The following is a 15,325-nucleotide window of genomic DNA, read 5'->3' as shown; positions in this document are numbered from 1 at the left end:
TAAAGTTAGTATATCGTACTATCGTAAGTTTATACGCGACATAGTCGATTGTGAAATTTTCTCGTTTCCCAACTTTGTATGTTTCCACCGCGTATTACATTCATATATGTTTGCTTTGCTTGATTTTATTTTTCCATTACTTTTGGTTTTCTTTTCTTTGCATTCTTTTCATATTGTGGTAAATAGTAATGTGTGAGTTTTTGGGGCAAGGGGACACTGGGGGTGTTGGTAAATCGGGAAATCGGGAAGTTGGAAAATTGGGAGACGTTTCCTATTGTAAGTACATATTCTTATAAATTTAAACTGTGTGTGAAGTGACTTGATTCAATCGTTTTACTTGGCCTTCAGCTTCTGGCGAAGGGAAGGTCCTGCGGCATTGCATGCTCGTATGTCAAGTTGGAATTTCGAAAATGTCATCGGCTTCTGATGGCCTTCAATTTCGCTTACTTCGCACTAATCAAATTTCAAATCAATGTGTGTTAAAATTTCAACTCAGTATAAATTAGGGTAAATCGTATATGCATTCGCGGGGTTTTCCTCCCATTTTATTCTCACACCGCTCCAGATTTTTCAGTTTTTCGAGGAATACTATAGTTTGGCATTTTTCCCCGCCTTTTGCATTTTCCGGAGCTCGCCTTCCACCACTTAGTTTACAATTACATTATAAAAGTTATCTCTAAAGTTGTTTGTACTATTGCTTGGAAATCATTCCGGTCTATTGTTGTATTTTAACTGAAAGTTTTTATTTTTCTATATTTCACAATTTTCGCATGTTGTTTTTGCTTGCTTAATAGAACATAAATCAATTTCTAGGCTCGATTTGGTTTCACTTGGCCTGGGGGCCAATACATTTTTGATCGTTTGCATCCATCAACCGAAACGATGCATTCTCCCGCCCCCCGCTCATTGAATTTTAGAGCAGAGTGGGCGGGGCTGTGTTCCTCATGGCGATCTTTTGTCAATCCTAAAGGTTGGCCGAAACGGATTAATTCGTTTGAAAAGTTGTAAGCAAAGAACCCTTTACACACCTCGGTGTGTCCTTGTTTTCTGATGGTTTAGGTTATGGTTTTTCCATGTGTGTGTATTTGTGTGGTATCGTAATCGTTCGGTTATACAATGTTCAGCTCAAAGGAATATACATAATTATATACATGGAGTATCTGGGTGAGTGTGTGTGTGTGGGTGTGCGTGTGTGTGTATGAGTGAGTGGGAGGTGTGCTGTGTGCCGTGTAATACGTAATCAATTTTAAATTTTGCTAATTTTTGCTAGTTCGTTCCCATCGTCGACTAAAGAAACGATTACGATGCTGCCAACTCAAGATCTCCTGTGTGTGTGTGTGTGTCTGCAGTGTGTTAGGGGTAGGAAAAAGCACAAAAGTGGGAAACGGCAGGTTTCCCCCTTCGTTTCTGGAAAGTCTTATAGTTTATCTGCGATCCTGTGTCGCTGCGCACTCGCGTTTTCTTTTTTTTTTTTTTTCTGAGAGTCGCTAGTTCCGAGTCCTTAAATATAGTTCGCTCTATACCTAATTGCCACCTCGTCAGTATGCCGTTCCCAGTTCATCTAGCATTGTTCTCCGCTTAACTTTGAGTTGAATACTTAGTTATTCGCATCTAAATCTAAATTAAATGTAGCATAGTACATGCAAGTGTCAGTGTGGCTGTGTTCTTGTGGTTTTAAGTACATTGATAGATGAGCAACTCAGCGCTATAGGCGTATGTATGGGGTATTGGGGGTATACTCGTGGTGTCTATATCCAAACCTTTGTTGCTGCTTTCGCTAGTCTAAATCATTAATTTTCCCATACATAATGTTCGTCTAAATCGAGTTTTATGTGAATTTCCATTCGCTTACATACTACAACTAAATACATACATATTTTTTCGCTTAATTAGGTAGTCAATTACAACTTTTTGCTAGGGAGGGATGCGAATGTAAATGCTTAATATGGGTTTTATGAGATTTGCGATCGATTTCCTCCGCTTTTTCCAACTAACTTAAGTGAGTTCCTTCGGAGGGACAGTGTGACCAGGCCAAAGAATAGAGCAGTTTTGGTTTTTGCTTGCTTTCCGGTCTATTTGGAGCCCTTTCTCTTCGTTTACGTTTTCGTTTCCGCTTTCGCGTTCACCATCGTCATCGCTTAGTTTTTGTTTAAATTTTTTATACTTTTTACACGATTAATTTCTTTATACAATTTTTTTTGTTATAATTTCTTCCTCCGCGTTGGTTTTAGTTACATAAAAAATTAACAGTTTTTAGTTTTGGTATTTTCTTTTTGTTTTCTTTTGTTTTCATTGTTACTTGAAGGCACTTTAGATCGGACGTTGTGGCCCCATTTCAAAAATTGCTTTTCACTTGCTCAACTCGTGTATCACGTTGCCGCTTGCTGCTTGTGTTGTGTGTTGCTGTTGCATGTTGCTGTTGCATATTGCATGTTGCTCGAGTGCTATGGAGACGTGGTCGCAAAAAAACAAATTAACAACAAAAGCCTAATCCAAAGTTGTTCGAAACTCTGCCGAAAGTTGCGTTCGAAATGTTACCGAAATCCTTGGTTCGAAACTTGTCCTTTGCCTTGTCTTCTGCTTTTCTTTTCATTTTGCTTCTCTCTAGCCGCTGGTTGTTTGTATTGCCTTGAGTGCTATGGTGCGAAACGGATCTGGATGTCCTGGAGTTGCCCGACCCGCCAAATGCCGATCTACTGGCCACTGGGCCGGGCAGTTTGGGTTTATTTTCGAGGCTTGAGAACTGGCCACTCCTTGGCCCGGTCCACAAGTCACAACGGATCTGTCTGGATGAGGTTCTTTGGGGAAGGAACTCAAGAGCGTAGAAGGAATCGCACTTGATCGATCGTTGGAAAATCTCAAACACAATGAAATGGGGTTTACATACACGAATGTAAGCTGGTGGATAGTGGACAAGGTTTAGATACATATTAAGTTTTAAAACTAAATGTAGGGCAATTGGGTTAGGATTCATAGCGTTACCTTTATAGTATTCATTTTAGTTTTTTTTTACATACACATCTTATTTTGAAGTCGGTCTCAGCCCCACCAAAACCTAACTCAAGTAGTGTCCTCGACTGGTTTGCTTTCATACATTTAAACATTTACAGAGATTTGGGGAACACAAAAGTTTACTTTTTCTTTCAATCTTCGCTTTAGCTTTTTGGATTTTTATTTTAATCATACCTTTCATACTTTCATACACTTTTCCTATGTGCTCCGAACCGCAGTTTTGAATTTTGTTAATTTGGTTGGCTTTTTTAATTATCTTTTTATAATTTTGAAGTCTGCTGCTGCAATGTTTTGGAATTTTGTTTGTTGTTTATTCGGTTTCAATTGTCAGCTAGGACCGGAACTGATTTTTCCAATGAGTTCCCGCCACTGCCTTGGTTGTCGACTAGTCATGTTCTTTTCAGCTTTTTCATCTAATGCTTTTTCGTATTATCCTTTCCTTGCTTGTGTATACAATTTAGGACTGGTTTTTTCATAAAACCCGAACTGAGGGGAAACTAAAGGTGCTTTCTGCAGTATCCGGGCCCGAATTTAGCCGGATAGAATCAAACTTAAGCTTAGATAAGGTTAACTACCCGGAGATGTATCGAAACTTTGCTCAATTTTGCTCGTATTTTCTAAATGTACAATGTTTTCGTATTAAATTTATGTTAATTTAAGTTTGTTTTTTGTTATCGCTTTGTTTTGGTTACTTTTTTCTCATTTTGCATCGATTTATTTACGTTCTTAAAGATAAGGCGCGAAGGTGCTTAAAATAAGCTTGTACTTTTTCTGATATTTTTCCAACACGTTTTCAAAATTTCTTTCAAAGTTTTCCATTTTCCCGTTCTGGTTTAGGCTGCTGTCTCTACTGCTTACTTCCCTGCTTCGTCTACTGCTTCCTCTACTGCTTTCCGAAATGCAACTCTACGCTGCTTTCGCTTACATCTTAAGTTTTTGTTACGTAATTTTGTGTTCCAAAATGCAGTAATTTTGCGTATAATTTTTGGATTTTGAATTCGTATTTTCCCTTTTTTTTTTAATCCTAAAGTTTTTCTTTTCTTTTTGGTTTTTGTTTTTTTTTGTGTTTTTTGTAAATTTGTCCTGAATGTTTACACCGAGAGAGAATTATCCAAACATGGCCGAGAGGTTTTTAATTTAGTTCATTTCGTGATTTGTTTCGTACTTGCATGATTTCTTTATTCTTTTTTGGGCTTTTAAACGCGTTGTCACTGATTGAAAAGCACTGATGTTGTCCACTTTTCAACGGGAAATAAGATTATCTAACTGATCTGAAAGTAATCTCCTCATAGAATGCTGCCTGTAAACAATTAAGGTAATTTCATTTTACATGTTCTAATGTTTCTGCAAGCAGCCCAGTCTTTGAGAGTTTTTGCCAGCTAAATCGAGCTCGCAGACCAATTTTTGTTTCCTAGTTTTTGTTTATACCCGCTAATTTACTTGCCAAACTGTTAAATGCTGAATTTTTACTGTGTGGCCGAAACTGCAATTTATCCGCACATATATCCTTTTTGCATATGCATATATGCGCACACGTCTGTCTGTGAGCGAATGTGTGTCATATGTTTATTAGGAACATTACCGAAATACGTTTATATATAATTTTACACTTACACCTAAACATGATTTTTTTGGGGGTCTGCGAGTGTTGAAAGTATCTGGGAAACTACTGGGCCACTTGCACCGCGTCTTTGGTCACATTTGGTTTTATATCCCTTTTGATGTCGCAATCTGAATCTACGTCTGAGTTTTTCTTCATTTATTTTCCGAAATTCACGCCAAAGTCTTAGCCGAGAGTGTTTTACTTCATTTAGGTATTCGTTTAGTCTTGCATATTTGCAAGAATTCTCATACTTGTTGGTTTTCTTTTGCAAAATGCAGCGCGTTGCTTTTGAGCCGAAAGTTTTCATTTTTCTCTACATATTTCTAAGCCGAAATGTTAAAACGTTCTTCGAAATGCTACCACTTGATTGAAATGTTTCCTCATCCTTTTTCCTTTCATTCCTCCTCATTTCTCCTCTGATCCTGCTCTGAAATCTGTACCTGTGCTGCTTTTGATTGTGGGAGTCTGGAGTTCCTTTTTTTTGGGCTGGGCTTGGCTATAAATATGTATGTATCGTTATCTTTATTATCCTGAAAAACTATAAGTAAGCTGCTGCATCTGTGAACTGATCCTGCTAGATATTGTTGTTGGTTGAACGGCTTTAAGTTGTTGTAGTTACTGGGGTTGTTCTTCTGTTTTAGGTGGCTGCTGATGAGTTCTATTTAATGTATCTTTTGGATATTCTGTATCTGTATCTGTATCTAGCTTAGTTGAGTTCGTCTTGTCTGTCGGTTTGATTCTGCTTCGTGTGGCTGACAAAATATAAATCAATTACGGCGACTGCTAAGCTATGAGTATAAATTTTAGTTGATTCTCGTTACGATTATACCTATGCTGACATTCAATTTCGTAGTATCTCCGTTTTTCTTTCTTTTTTTTTCGAGTGTGTTCTGTGTCTGCGTGTCTGAGTGCGTAAATTAAACCTAAATGCGGCGGCGGAGTATCCTGGCGAATAGGTGCTGCCGATCTGTCCCAATTTCCACTTGGCTTATATGGTGTGAGTAAAAAAGCATACAAATATCATATAGTTTCTCGTACTGACTTTGGCTTGGAACAAACTGCGTATATATATTAAGGTAATATATAGGTGTGTCTGACTGATTTGCTGTTGCTTTTGCTTTGCTCTGCTTTTGCTTTTGCTTGGCTTTTGCTTCTGAATCGGTTTCTGCTGCTGCTGTTGTTGCTTAGGTTGGCTTTTGGTTCCTGCTTAACATTTACTAGAGACTTTTGCTGCTTGCGCTGAAGATCATTTTATTTCGACTGACATTCGGTTTTATTTAGTTTTGTTTTCTTTGTTTTTTTTTTTTGGTATTTTTGTTGGTTTTGTAATACATATTTAAAATAGCAACTACCATTATCTTGTATTTGTATTTTATTATTATTTTGTTTTGCTTGCTTTGAGTTTATTTCCTTATATAAGTAATAAGTTATATATATTTATAAGGTTGTGGATCGTAATGTGGTTGAGTGTGGTTCGTGTGCTGGGGGGCGGGGCTACTTGGGGTTTTTTGGGGGTTTTGTGGGGTCACTCGGCCAATACCAGGTAATATTCAATCTGCAGTTTACGCTCGGAAAATGCTGCGCAGGCGAATACCCTCTAACTTTCTCACTCACTCGATTTCTCGAAATTTGTTCATTTTTTTTTGTTTGTTGCTTGGGTTCCGGATTTTCATTACTCAGTGTACATTTAGAACATTTGTTAGCTATGCTGAAATACGGATTACGACGTCTAGAGTATGTATTTTATATATATGTCTATTTATATAGTTTCACTTATCGTATAAATGTTACCGGCACTATTGTTCAGAACTCAAGTATTGTTCAATTTCGCATAACAATCGCTTCAATCGCTTAACTCAGGCTGAAAATGCTGCCAAACTTTGTTGATCCAACTGAAGAACTCGACTCACTAAATCGAAACAAATTGGTCACATATATAAGATTGCTTTATACATGTGTTTTTCTGTATATTACTGGTTACCCCATCCTAAGACTTCTTATTCGACGCTTCACTGTCTCCGCATCCATTACTCCTCGCTCCTCGCTCCACTACTTTCATCCACTTTCATCCACTCCCGAAAACTAAGTATAATCTTTGTATGAACCGTGAACTTAAGAACTTTACTCTGCCCTCTTCCTTTGTTGTTGTTGTACTCGAACGAACTGAGGAAATGCTCAACTGAAAACTGGCTGGAAAAACTGCGGCGCCACGCCCCCTTTGCTGGGCTTATCAGCGGGGGCGTGATCACCGTTTTGGCTTGTCTATTTCACTATTGGTAACTTAATCGGTAAATTGTTTCTGTGAAAGGCAACTGTTGCGCGTGGAGGCCGCAGCTTCGACCTTCGGGACATTCGGGATAAACGCGGCTTTGGAGGATTACAGGGTATGGGTTAGGGGTTAGAGAGTTTTTGGGGTACTGTCGCTAGCTGCGGCTCCCGCTCGGTTTGTTTGTCGTTTTGCTATATTTAGTTGTATATGCTATTGTAAAAAATATCATTATAAATACTTTTTTGTTTATCGGTAGCTTACGTTTACGGCTCTCGTTTCGTTACGGTTACGGTTAGGGTTACGGTTAGCTAACGGTTACCTTAACGCCTACTGTGGTTGCTGTTGCAGTTGCTTTTGCTTTTGCTGTTGCTGTGTTTGTAGCTATCGCTGTTCTTGGCTTTTGATTTGATCGGTAGCATCGCATCGGCTATAGTTATAGTCGATGTTGCCTGTCGATTGCTATGTAAACTTATATATTATAAAATATCTGATCACATTTGTTTGCAGTCTCTGTATAAATATTGTTGTTTCATTTGTTCGCTTATCGCCTTCGTTTACATGGTTTACGTTTTTAATTACTTTACATATTGTACACATGCCACGCCCCGTGGCACGCCTTTATCTCGACTAAATTATAGGATGGGCGATCGATCGAAACTTGGATCGATGGCCGAGAAGGAAAAACTTGAAACTGAAAATCGTTTATTTTGTTATTTCGTTTATTTAGCTCTTTCGTTGGCTCGTTGGAATTGCGTTTTTCGTTTGCTCCTACAGTTGTTTTACATAAAATTTCGTGTAGAATTTTGACAAACGTCTGGGCCCTTTCCTGGTAACTTACTTAATTAGTTTTAGTGTTTATCTTTCTGTGCTGGTGGGGGTGGGGGACTAATGCAGCGGCTGCTTGCTTCTTGGTGGTGCCAATGGGTGCGATTTCGTTTTGGTTGTACTTCAGTTGACGACGGCTGGTGGCGCACCTTTAATCCTCGGGGGATTACAAAGGACGCCGAGTGGGAAATAATAATAATATTGCTGGGCTATTGTCTGGGGGCCATGTTGGACCCCCGTCTCGAGTTGCGATTTGTCAATTTTCACCTGTTTATTGCTGCTGCATCTGCAAGTGCATCTGTATCTGTAACTGTTTGCTTTATTGTGTGAGAGTAAACCAAAGGAGTTTTGCAGTTCGTTCGCAGCGCGTTGCACGTCCCCCAGATATGCGATACACCTATGTATTTGTATATACTTTTGATTTGATTTGGCTTTGTGTTACCAGGAACGGTACCAGTTAAACGCACGCAAAGTTTTCTGGCCCTTTTGGGCCTGCTCGTAAGAGAATTGTGAAACAAAGGGTTTTTATCACTTATTCTTGTTGTCTATGTGAGTCGTGATCTGAGTGTGTGGCTCCCGTTTGGCTGATTGACCCGCCGGCAGCTGACATATATCCTGATCCCGGACTGTCCAAGCACGATTTGCATAAAGTTTTGTTTGTGGCTACTCCTCTGGTCTCTGGTCTCTGGTCTCTGGTCTCGGTTCCCTCGGGTTCAGCAGGCAGGCATCTTCTTCGGGGCTTCGTCTTGAAATATTTTCACTGGCAGCACGTGGACTGCACTTCTATTGGCAATTTCTTGTGTGGGTGGCATGCTTGGCTGCGCCGGGGATCGGATATATAACAGCTGGGATGGGATCGAATGGGACACTCAGATACGCTCGATTGCTGATTCGTAAATGAGAACATAATTGTTGCTGTTGTCGTTAATTGCTAACTGAAAATCTCGGTGAACGAACTAAAAGTTTTGGCTTATTTGGCTAATTGGCTATTGCTGCGGTTGTTGTTGATTGATTTCGTTTGAGTATAAAAATATAAATCGTTTTATAAAAAGTTATTGGTTGCTGTTGCTTAATTGTTTATTTGTTTCTTTGTCTGCTTGTTGCATTGTATTGTACTATAAATTATCCCGGTTCGTGCGTGGCACGCTCGACTATTGCAAATGAAACTGTGGCATAAAATCTGATTCTCCCGCTGATTCGCTCCTGTCAAAATTCAACTATAAACACTTATGGATTAGTTTTGGTATTGGTTTATATGTATATATATTTATATTTGTATTCGATCATGGGTAAATATTCAGTTATATGGTATTCAGTGTAAAATTTGAACTCAGGATGGCTTAAGGACTCAACAAAAAAGAAATATCTCTCTCCTATCGCTCCATATAGTATATATAGCGTATTTATCTTTGATATGTGTACGCAACCCAAAAAAAGTTGCTGCTGGAAGTGCTTTGTGCTGTTGTTAATACCAATCTTTATTTTTTATGTATTGTCGCTTCTAATTGGGCTTGTTGTTGTCTCCTTCATATTTCGATTTTTATTTGGTTTTTTTTTTGGTTTTCTATGCTTCTTTCGCTTTGTATATTTGAGTAAAAATATTTATTGTGGTTGTGGAAAACTGTGAGAGATTAACTTAAAAATATCACATACGAGTTGTGTATGTTTCCCTGGCTATTGTTGGCTGTTAAAACTTAATTGCAAATTCTCATCCTCCCTTGCTTCACTGTTATCGGTTACTAAGGTATTTGTTTATCGTTATCGTTGTTTTTATTCGGTTATCGTTTTTTTTAGGGGTTTATGCAACATTTTCTTTATATTTTTATACTTTCTCGTGTGCTTTTTGATGTTGTTGTATATATATATCAATTCGAATTTGGAATTTCCATGGGCAATGTTCATTGCGGCCGAAAAGTTGGGTTTACGTCATAAGCCAAAAGTTTTAACCTCTTCTTCATAAACTTCACAAATAAGGATGCGTAAATTGATTCCTGATTGATCAACTGAAAAATGTTAGTAATACTGGTTGCTGTTGCAATAATTGCAGGAATTTTGATTGTTTAACTAAGTCCATTGGTGCAGGCACACAGTGCATGCCGAAAGTATTCGCACTGTGTGCTGCTCTATTGCAGTTTGTTGTAAATAAAGATGTGGTTCATTCGGATGCACCACGGCTTAATCTTCATACACTCCTCTTCTACACTCGTCTGTCTGATTCTTCCTACGCCAAATAAGTGATAAAAATTTTACATCCAAACGGTTTTTGTTTATTGTTCGGTGACTCGACTTTTGGCCAAAAGTTGTTGGGAATTTTGAGAATCGCGCTTGCTACTAAAAAAACGCAATTGTTTCCTTTTTTTTGGAAATATTTCATCGTTAAAAAGATTTTTCGTTTCATTTTTCATTTTCATGTATACCAAAACTGCAAATTTATGTGTTTTTTATTTTTCTTCGTCCTTTCTGTCTTGTGATCAGATGTTTTCCAAACCAAGGATGTTTAACTAACTTATGGTTACTCTGAAGTTGAAGTTACGAATAGAGTTGCTTTGATTTATACCATGGAGTATGTACCCTACGTGTAAGTTTGACTGATTTGCTTTTCAGTGTTTTGTGCGTGTGTGGGCTTGCCAAAGGGGATCTGCTTGATATATATACCGATTCCGGCTTGGCACACCTTCTATCTCAATCCCCTACTCCTTCTTTCTTCCATCTTCCTTCCCTCCTAACGGAAATCGCAATGCGAGCATTTTCAATGCGGTAAGGCTGTGAGTGAATATCGTCCTGGCCATGGCCAGAATGTCCCTTTCAGGGGCTCTGAGTGGGCTTGGGGTTTGCTTATGCTTAGACTGTAGTAATATTTTAATTACGTGTATGTAGTTGTATTTAAATGTCGCTATGTACAAATCTGATCAATTTCTGTTATCGGTTTTGTTTTTTTTTTCATTCAGTAATCAGTAATCGGTATGTTTTGGGTAATTTTCTTTTGGTTTGCTTGGTATTCTGCGGTATTAATGCTTTTAAAATCTAGTTAAAATTGCATATGGCTGCGTCTGCTTTTATATTTGGTAATTGGTTTACGTGTAGTAGGTATATACTTATCTCGCCTTCCATCTCGATCTCGCTTCCCATCGTCTGCCTCGATCATTTGATCGATTTGTTTTCGTTATCGGTTTGCGTGCGGTGTTCATTAATGGTTTAAGTTTGGATTTGCTGTGCTGTGAACTTGATTTCGTTCTGCTGACCAACACTGGTCACTCGGGTCGCTGATTGGTTGCTTTGTCCGGAAATGTCCATTTCCGGTTCTCGTCTGGTTGGTTTCCTGCTGCTGCTGTGCTTAATCTAAATGCTTATGCTAACTTAGTTCCATGTGTAAACTGTACCTGGCGAACGGCGGCAGCAGCTTGGCCAAAAAAACGAGAAAGGAACTTTGCTTGGGCCTATGGCTGATCTGTAGTTCATTTTGGAATTTTTCCAACACCGAAAGATTGATCTGGAGGAAATAAACTCGCTTTCCTAGTGGTTCTCGAAAGGGCATTCCGAAGTTTGGTGGGCGTGGCTGAAGGCTGGCGCAACTGCTATCCGCGTCCGCCAGGTGTCTCTTTCGCTTGGTTTGCGTCGCTCGAATAAGATGAATTAGAATGAATTTAGCTTACCCTTCTCGCCTCTGCGCTCCACCGATTAGTTGAAATTGTTGTTTCGTGGCTGTGGGTTAGTGAGGTGTGTGATGGTGGTGTTGTTGTGCTTGCCAATCAGTTCCAATTTTGCGGTGACAAAAGCCAAAAATTCTGCTGACGGAGTTTGGTCGTTTGGTTGGTTTTTGGGGAGAGTTGAACCAAAAATGTGGGTAGTTTATAAGCGGCCAAAAGGTGGGGGTTAAATTTTGGTAAAGAAAAATCCAAGCGCCGTCATTTGTGTTTTCTGTTTTCTCAATTAATTTCGCTTTTATTAACCAATTATCGTTCGTGACGGACCCTTTGGTGGTCCGCCCCTTTGATTTGTTGACTTAAGTTTAAGTATGTATGTTTAGTATGTATGTTAGTATAAATGTATGAAATATGTATGTTGCATTAAATATACGCAAGTGTAAGTGTGCTCCTGTGTCATTTGTTGGTACGCAAGTATATCGGTTCATTCGCCTTCCTTGAGGTAAAGAAAGAAAGCGCTGACTACAACTGATTCAAACTGAACAGAACAGAAAGGTTTGAGTGATTAATTTTTCGTAGTTTTTTTCTTTTTGCTTCGTATTACTGTTAACTCTCTGAATTTCGACGGTTTAGATACGGATGCTTCTCGCTATTTTCGAATTTTGCTTAAAGATAAAATTTCGCCTAAAGTTTTGTTAGCCAAACGTTTATTGTTAATACGCCTTAAATTGCCTAAATGGTTTTCGTCTCATAATTTCGCTCGTCTCGCAATTGTCATTTAACTATTTTTACATCAATCAATAATTTCGTATGGAGGCTTCTGCGCGAAGCCTCCATATTGGTTTTATCCGAAACAATAATGAAGTTAGTTCGATTTTTAGTTTGTTGTTAGTTACTTTTCTATCACAAAATCAGTTACAATTGTATTTAGATCAATTTCAATTTCAATGTCAATTTCATTTCCAAATTTCATTCCAAATTTCATTTTTAAATTTCAACTCCATTGCCAAAAGCCGCTTCCTTCGTAAATTTTGTAAAGGCATTAACAATCAACGCGTCACTCCTGGGGCCCCAAAATCGGGCTTGAATTTCGACTTCTGTCTGCGGTGAAGATGGGTGAAACTAAGGGGTAAGATAACTCAACTTGGTAATGCGATAAACTTAAGCTTCAGTTCGATTAGCGAATGCCTCTGCCTGTCTCATCTGCTTTGTACGATTCCCTAAATACTAATTTCGCAAATGCATTTCTTATTTTTCAATTATCCAAACTTGAATTTCACTTTCAATTTCGTTTTGAAGAACCTCAGTTTCTTCTTTCACTCGACCTCGCTTCTCGGATTAGGAAACTCACCGTCTTAAACGCGACTAATTTTGTCATAGTTACGCCAAAGTGCAATCAAATTTAGCTCACATTCCCCATGGGAACTCTGGTTTAGCCTAAAAAACTCGCTTAGTTCGTTTCAATTTAGTTTTAGCTAAAATTCAACTATTGTTCAATAATTTCGTGATCATTGTTGTGGCCGAAAAGTTTGCTGGGGTGCGATCTCGTCTGCTCCTTGTGGCGGTGTTTCCATCCAATCTAATCTAAACTCCCACCAGAGGGCGCTAGGGTGCGGGGCTGGCTAACTTAGTAACTGGCTAACTGACTTGGTAACTGACTGGCTGGCTGGCTGATGGAGCTCCTCGGAGCAATTGTTGGGCCGAAATTGTCGATTTCGCTGCGTTCGTTTCGTTCGAGGAATATGATTTTGTCTGTGCCAAATATTCAAATGTTTTGCATGCAGTTAATGATGTTGTTGCTGTTGTCGCTTTGCAGTTGCAATCGGAGATGAGTTATTGCAGCTGCAGGAACAACAGGGTTTGCCCGCCCCAGCCCCAAAAGTCGCCGGACGGAGAGCAGGCAAACATATCCCTCTAAACCCGCCCACTTTCCATGCTGTGTCTGCTGTGCTGATGAGTGAGAAGTGCATGATCGATCTCAGCCAGCCAGATATGGGGCCATTAAGATATATATGTTCTTAAAATGAGGAGTAAGAAAAAAACATATTTTTTTAATTGGTATTTTTGGTGTTTTGTGTATATTTTGTTTTGTTGCAACTCAAGGCCAAGTAAAGTAAATTAATTAAACTAAACGTTAACTTAACTAAACGTATAAATTATTTACATAAATAACAGACTAGTGTGTGTGTGTTTGTGGTGTGTTTTTAGTGTGTTTGTTGATTATTCTATAAAATTAAGATGCGTGCTTAAATGTGGGGCACTAAAGGAAAAGAATTGATTAAAAATAAATCGTATTCAAGGGATTCATGTTAACAATTAACTTTGGTCGAAGGTTCGCATAACGTATTGTAAAAGATAAGATGGTAAATTTAACTACCCTAACGCCCGCTGTTCGTACAAATAACTCTGGCTCTCTCATTAAAAATCTAAATAGTTTTCGCAAATTTCTTAACATTTTTTTTTAGTTTTTTGCTTTTAGTTTCGCTTAATAGACATCGAATATATGCTTAGCGCTTAAATGGGGGATATAGGGGAGTAGCAACCTTAGTGATCGGGTGACTTTTAAACTTTTAAGATTAATTCCCGATTTCCGGCCGTCAGAGCTGCGCCTGCTTTTGTAAAGCAGTGCGCAACTGGGCGGGGAAACTGCTTACCGGAAAGTCGGTCGGCCAAGCAGTGCGATAAATAACCATTTTCTGTTTGGCCGAGCGATTTTCTCTCTCTCTCTTTCAAATGAACACACACTTTGTACCGATGCGAGCGTGTGTGTTTCTGTGTGTGTGTGCGTGGAATGCGTGTGGTTATTGTATAGGTATTTCCTTGTGGAATGTGTGTCAACTTTCGGTAGATCATTAGACGGCTCAACTATTTGTTAAATATTCATACGTATACGTAATCTGCTGTAAATATTTTCAAAAAAATTTCAACTAACAAACCAACGGCGAGTACAGTTTACACTGCCTGTAAATTACGCTCGGTGTGTGGGTGTTCTCAGGTGTGTGGCTCAGGTTTTCTTTCAATTTGCACTATTTCACATTATTAGATTAAGACTTGCTGCTCTATGTTAAGTTTTGGTTTTGCTCAATTGGCCCACCGGATTTGCATATCCGTGGCCCACATGCTTCATCTTCTTGTCGCTCTTTTGCTGAGGTTCATGTGTGTTGTAATTGTATGTGTGTGTATTTAGTTGTGTGGTTTTGGAAATTTTTGAAAAAATATTTTGCTCAATGTGTTTTCTGAACGCGTTTTCGACTCGTGTGCTTTTGCATATCTCTCAGCTATGTCTAAGTTTCTGCCCTGTGTGTGGATACTGTTTGTCGAATTGTTTATCCTTGATTTTATTGCTGGTTAGCTGGTCATATCCAGTCGTGTTTCCTGCGCAGGTTTAGCCTTTTAGCTTTGGCCTGCGCTTCGCCTTCGGGTGGCTGCTGCCGGGCCTGGAGTTGGTGGTTGTAGCGGTGCTGCAGTTGGTGGAGGTGGAGGCCGGACTGATGGGCGGTGGCATTCCCAGTGGGTGCGGCAATGGCAGCGTCGGCAGCGCCAACTCCTCCACTTATTCCAGCTGCTCTAAAAAATTGGGCGACTTGAAGTACTCGGGCACGGGATCGTCCATGCGCGAGATGATCTTGTATATGGACTTCTTCCACGACTGCTCGGTGTCTTTGCCACCCTGTATTGCACGGAAGAACTCCCGCAGAGTCGATTCGACCACGAAGCGGAAATTCTGGGGTACCTGTGGACCGATTTTCTCGATTAGCGACTGACTCCGAAAGGGGTTTCACTGGTTTCATCTGGTTAGTGGTCCTAACGCTCGCATCCACACACACTTTATTTATTCATTTTGAATTTTTTTTTTATTAATATTTTTTTTTGGGAAAATGGGAGTGTGTGTGCATGTAGAGTCGGGGTTTTGGGGGTTTGTGGTCAGTGTTAGTGGGCTAGTGTTAGATTTAGTGGGTGTGGGTGTGGTTA

At 39.3% G+C, this 15,325-nt stretch overlaps 1 protein-coding gene across 6 annotated transcripts in view; it reads right to left on the bottom strand.

The window, feature by feature from the left end:
* Window positions 1-128: 128 nt before the first annotated feature.
* The window catches only part of LOC120453005 (homeobox protein prospero), a 69,324-nt gene continuing 54,127 nt past the window's right edge, over window positions 129-15,325 (bottom strand). For all 6 annotated transcript variants that reach the window (XM_039637514.1, XM_039637513.2, XM_039637512.2 and 3 more), the window contains one exon: window positions 129-15,086. In XM_039637514.1, the coding sequence (XP_039493448.1) occupies window positions 14,907-15,086 (180 nt within the window). In that variant the 3' untranslated portion in view covers window positions 129-14,906. The remainder of the gene's footprint in view (window positions 15,087-15,325) is intronic.

The sequence above is a fragment of the Drosophila santomea genome, chromosome 3R (genome assembly GCF_016746245.2).
Source record: "Drosophila santomea strain STO CAGO 1482 chromosome 3R, Prin_Dsan_1.1, whole genome shotgun sequence".
Lineage (NCBI taxonomy): Eukaryota > Metazoa > Arthropoda > Insecta > Diptera > Drosophilidae > Drosophila > Drosophila santomea.
Note: the sequence above shows the minus strand (reverse complement) of the source record. Positions and strands in the feature narration are given on the sequence as shown.